This window comes from Malus domestica, chromosome 16, assembly GCF_042453785.1.
Source record: "Malus domestica chromosome 16, GDT2T_hap1".
Lineage (NCBI taxonomy): Eukaryota > Viridiplantae > Streptophyta > Magnoliopsida > Rosales > Rosaceae > Malus > Malus domestica.
This window is the reverse complement of record NC_091676.1, coordinates 977,405-982,413: the sequence shown is the minus strand read 5'-3', so window position 1 is coordinate 982,413 and position 5,009 is coordinate 977,405. Positions and strand designations below refer to the sequence as shown.

At 37.5% G+C, this 5,009-nt stretch overlaps 1 protein-coding gene across 1 annotated transcript; it reads left to right on the top strand.

The window, feature by feature from the left end:
- The first annotated feature begins 359 nt into the window (after nucleotides 1-359).
- On the top strand, nucleotides 360-3,300 carry LOC103444607 (type IV inositol polyphosphate 5-phosphatase 9). The gene is made up of 8 exons (XM_008383561.4): nucleotides 360-513; nucleotides 655-848; nucleotides 985-1,083; nucleotides 1,175-1,442; nucleotides 1,667-1,851; nucleotides 2,447-2,555; nucleotides 2,651-2,802; nucleotides 2,893-3,300. The coding sequence occupies exons 1-8, from the start codon at nucleotides 493-495 to the stop codon at nucleotides 3,137-3,139; spliced, it is 1,275 nt and encodes a 424-aa protein (XP_008381783.1). The 5' UTR covers nucleotides 360-492; the 3' UTR covers nucleotides 3,140-3,300.
- The last annotated feature ends 1,709 nt before the right edge of the window (nucleotides 3,301-5,009 follow it).

Below are 5,009 nucleotides of genomic sequence, written 5' to 3'. Positions count from 1 at the left end.
AAGAGGTTGACACGTTAAAAAAAACAGGGTTTCTTTACTGTTGCTGATCGTCTGTCTTCCATAATGGTGATATGGACCACGCCCACTTGCATGCACCCTTGCTTAAACAACTCTGTAAAAACATATCCTTCATGTTTTGCCTTAAGAAAATAGATAAAATTCATGCGTGCAGAGACCCATGTTTTCCCTGTACTCTCTCTCTCTCTCTCCCTCTCTCTCTCTCTCTCTCTCAAAGAATATATTTATTGGTAGACAAGCAATGCAGCCACTTCTTTTTAACGATTGCTGCATTCTCTATCCTCGAAACCATCCACGTCGCTTTAGTTAGTAGCAACTGATCCTCCAAACAACCCCAACTTGCAGTGGTCTCACAGCATGCATGATTATCTCTCTGCCATTTCTTTTTATCTGTTTTGGCATGATCTATCCAACCTTTTCTCCTTCCCTCTCTAGCATAAAATACTTAAACTCTTCCCCTCTTTCCCTCTGTCCATGGTTAGAAAGCAAGGAGGAGTGAGCACCTTCTTCTCTTAGGCATCCCGTTGATATTTTACCTCATCCATATATACATCTATACATACAGAGTATATACACATATGCATGGATAAACATGCTTACACCAATATTAATATATGTTATGTTTCCCTTAATTAGGTGATGTGGCCTAGATTAGTGGCAAACAAGATTCTGAGAAAGCAATTGGGAAGCAACAACTTTGTAGCAGATTTTCCAAGCAACGATGTCTCGGAAGGATTAGTGCTGGAAACACCAAGCGATGATCAACCGTCTTCAAACCCTACGTCCACCGTCTTCAATCAGCAGAAGGACACTAGCACACACAAGTACAAGTATGTATTTACCAACTCGATCTCGAAATTGTTTTCCCTTGTCCACCATGATTAGTACTTCAATTGGTACGTGTCTTTTTAATAAAATGTATTTTTATACATCTCATACGTATGGTTTTGTTTTCTCTTCATCTAGGGTTTTTGTTAGTACATGGAATGTTGGTGGGGTGGAACCTCAAGAAGATATGAATATGGAGGATTTGATTGACACGTCCTGTGACATCTATGTTTTTGGGTACTTACATAATTTCATAATAATTTAGAAAAACTATAACTCAAAGTTGTTTTAATTACTCATGGTCCAAGTAAATTTCCATGATGTTCAGGTTTCAAGAAATCGTTCCTCTGAAAGCCTCCAATGTTCTAGGATCGGAGAATAGTAAGATCTGCATGAAATGGAATTCCTTAATCAGAGAAGCTTTAAACAAGAATAGACACAACAATATTAAAGATCCACACTTCTACTGTATTGTAAGCAAGCAAATGGTGGGGATACTAGTATCAATTTGGATTCGAAGCAATCTGCGTCCATTTATTCGGAATCCAAGTGTCTCCTGTGTTGGATGTGGGATCATGGGATGCCTAGGAAATAAGGTACGTGGTACTTATTATTACGTACTTATGTTACAATACTTAGGGATTGAATTTAAAGATTTTAGTGGCAGAATATCCTTACTTTGTAATATTGTAGCCTTATGATCGATATTTTAGAGTCCAAGATTATATATGATCTAAAAACTATAATAATATCAAAAGAAACATTACATTTTTTTAATCTTAATTAATTTTCCTCTTTCAAAATGATGATGTGCATGCAGGGTTCGGTTTCTGTTAGGTTTCGGTTACATGAAACAAGCTTTTGCTTTGTGTGCACTCATCTAGCTTCAGGGAGTAGAGAAGGAGATGAGAAACTGAGAAATTCTAACATATCCGATATATTGTCAAGAACAAGTTTTCCTAGAGGCCCTTTGCTTGATTTGCCCCGAAAGATCCTAGATTATGAGTATGTTAACTAAACTTTGAAACCGTCCAAACCATTGCATTAATTAGTTTTTTTATACATAACATATCTCATTAATCAATCTATTTTTCACTATGTAACATGAAATAAGACAATTGTACAACTACAATATACATATTTAAGGCTTAAGCACCATTATTGTTTATTTTTTCCTCGTCGAATTTGTCGTGACAAATAACTAATTAATGGAGCCGCCTATCCTGTAGTGTTGTTGATCTTTATAACTACTTGTCTTGTTCTATATAATATTAATTATAATTAAGTAGTTGTTAATCAAATTTGATATGGCCATGTTGCACTCATTATGTTATATAACCACATGGAAAGCTTGACTTCTCTACACCAGTAAACAGTTAATGGTCTATTGTATCATGTCATTCAAACTATGGGTTCCTTAAAAGTTAACTTCATATATATGTTACATATATATATATAATGATCAAAAGTTAATATCATATAAACCCTAGACACCAAGCTAATTAATTACATAAATATATAATATGTTTTGAAGTACTACTCTAAATTAAAAACCTCAACAGATAGCGGCCACTAATTGCTTGGTTCAAAAATATTGCAGTCGAGTAATTTTCCTCGGAGATTTGAATTATAGAATTTCCCTTCCAGAAGCAACAACGCGTTCGTTGGTGGATACAAGAGAATGGAATACCTTACTAAAACATGATCAGGTAGACCACTTAATCGTTAGTACCCATTATATTTATTTAAACATGAATTTAATTTCTTTCACTCAAAATTTGACATCAATTTTCATTGGGATTAGCTGATGATGGAGCTCAAAGAGGGACAAGTACTCGAAGGTTGGAACGAAGGAGCTGTTGAATTTGCTCCCACTTACAAATATTGTCCAAATTCTGATGTATACTATGGGTGTTGTCCGGGAAAGAAAGGTGAAAAGAAGCGTGCTCCTGCATGGTAACTTTCACGTAATTATTACATGTAATTTGCAACATACATACCGACACGTGATATTATACTAATTGTTTTTTATTTCTGGGTTTTTAGGTGTGATCGGATAATTTGGCGCAGAGAAGGATTGAAGCAATATGTATACAATAGAGGTGAATCAAAACTGTCTGATCACAGACCTGTGAATGCAATATTCACTGCCGAAGTTAGGCTTTCAAGAACATTGAGAGGATACCATAGCTTTTTTTTATCTGACAGGTTTGAGAGAATATCAAGCCAGTTTCAAATATCCTCCACCGATAATTTTCTCCGTAAAGGTAGATCAACAAGCTTGAAACTTTGACCATAAAAATGTTACTCTAATTAAGAAGCTTGTAATATTTATAAATATAAAGTTTTGCTTACATAACCCGGCTGATGAATGTACAGTGAAAGTTGGTTAAGAAGCATCCTTTCTATTTGGATCGAATATTACAAAAATTGAAGGTTTTTGTTTTGGTCCAATGATAATGAATGATACAAATTTAATTGCGTAATATATGATGCTCCCAACCAGGGACCTGGGTGTTGTGTGCTAACCACCATGCACCCATATCTCGTGGCAAATATTTTAATCGAACTTAGTAATGATTGTTATTTTTTTTGTCGAATGAAAACTTAATTAAGAAGGATACGGATTGTCTGCCCTCCTTGTTTTCGTGTCCTCCCATACCCTCCTGTTTGTGTGATCACGGTTAAGCCACATCAACATTTTATATTACTATTCATTTTTGTCTTATTATCTCTATAAAAAAAACAATATAAAATTTTGACGTGGCTTAACCGTGACCACACAAAACAGGAGGGCATGGGAGGGCATGGGAACAAGAAGAGCAGACAATCCTTGTCCAATTAAGAAACCCAAAGACGGGTAGCAAATACAAATATAGGCCAAGATAGCCCAAAAGCTAAACCCAGAAAAAAAGAAAAAAGGATGCAGTCGATACGAACTATTTACCAAACACCACTCAGGTGAAACAAAAGAGGAAGAGGCAGATAGTGAAACCACCATCAAATCTCAACTAAAAGATGGCGGGGGACATGGAAGACCATCCCGAGATAGCACCATAACCAGTGAGATGAGGAAGGGGGCAAAGTTTCCCATAAGAGATTGCTGACCCTTGAATGAGTGGGGTTTTTAACAACTAAAAATGCACTTTCAACAACACCGATATTGTCTCTAAAAACCACCAGGAAATCTCAACTAAAAGATGGCGGGGGATATGGAAGCTCATCCCGAGATAGCACCATAACCAGTGAGGTGAGTAAGAGGGCAAAGTTTCCCATGAGAGATTGCTGACCCTTGAATGAGTGGGGTTTTTAACAACTAAAAATCCACTTTCAACAACACCGATATTGTCTTTAACTTTTTAATTACCACATACACAATTCGTCAGGTGTGAGGTTTTATCACAAAAGACCTCGGTATTAGTTGGCATGGAGTTAGGATATTTAAACTTTTCTTTTCTTAGAGAAATGGTCAATGTGGGATATTTCAACACGCTTTTTCTCGTGAAACCCAATTAGTGGGTAACATGTGAGAGATTCACACATCGACAACCATGCGGAGCCAAGGAGACTTACCTTACACGCATGGCCAAATCACCCACTAGCATCGCACGAGGCCAAGGGGACCCACCCATCATGTGGTAGTACATACCCGCTCCATGATTCCTAACTCCACTCCAACTAACACCAAAGCCTTTTATGATAATATCCACACCTGACAGATTGTAGTGCATGTAGTAGTTAACAAGTTCGGAACAATACCGACGATGTTGGAAGTGGGTTTTCGGCCCATCGCTCTGATAATTTTTACATAATATCATAGTCAGAGAGTGGGCATGTACTGCCACGTGATTGGTGGGTCATCTTCGCCCCGCGTGATGATTGGTGGGTCCTTTGGCCCCACGTGTAGGGTGTGTCTCTTTGTGGCCACGTGATTGCCGATGTGTGGATTTCCCACACGTGACCCACTAATTGGGTCCCACGTAAGGGGGCGTGTTAAATATTCCACATCGACCGTAGCTCTAAAAAAAGAAGAGTTTAAATATCCCTACCTCATTCCAACTAATATCGAGACCTTTTGTGATAAAACTCCACATCTGACGGATTGTGCAAGTGGTAGTTAACAAGTTTGAGACAATATTGATGTTATTGGTAGTGGACCTTTG

Bases quoted from the DNA above. Each gene is read 5' to 3' on its own strand.
- LOC103444607 (XM_008383561.4), top strand. From the start codon at position 493: ATGGTTAGAAAGCAAGGAGGA. The intron at 514-654 runs GTGAGCACCTTC...TCCCTTAATTAG, and splicing joins TGGTTAGAAAGCAAGGAGGA to GTGATGTGGCCTAGATTAGT. The intron at 849-984 runs GTATGTATTTAC...CTCTTCATCTAG, and splicing joins ACTAGCACACACAAGTACAA to GGTTTTTGTTAGTACATGGA.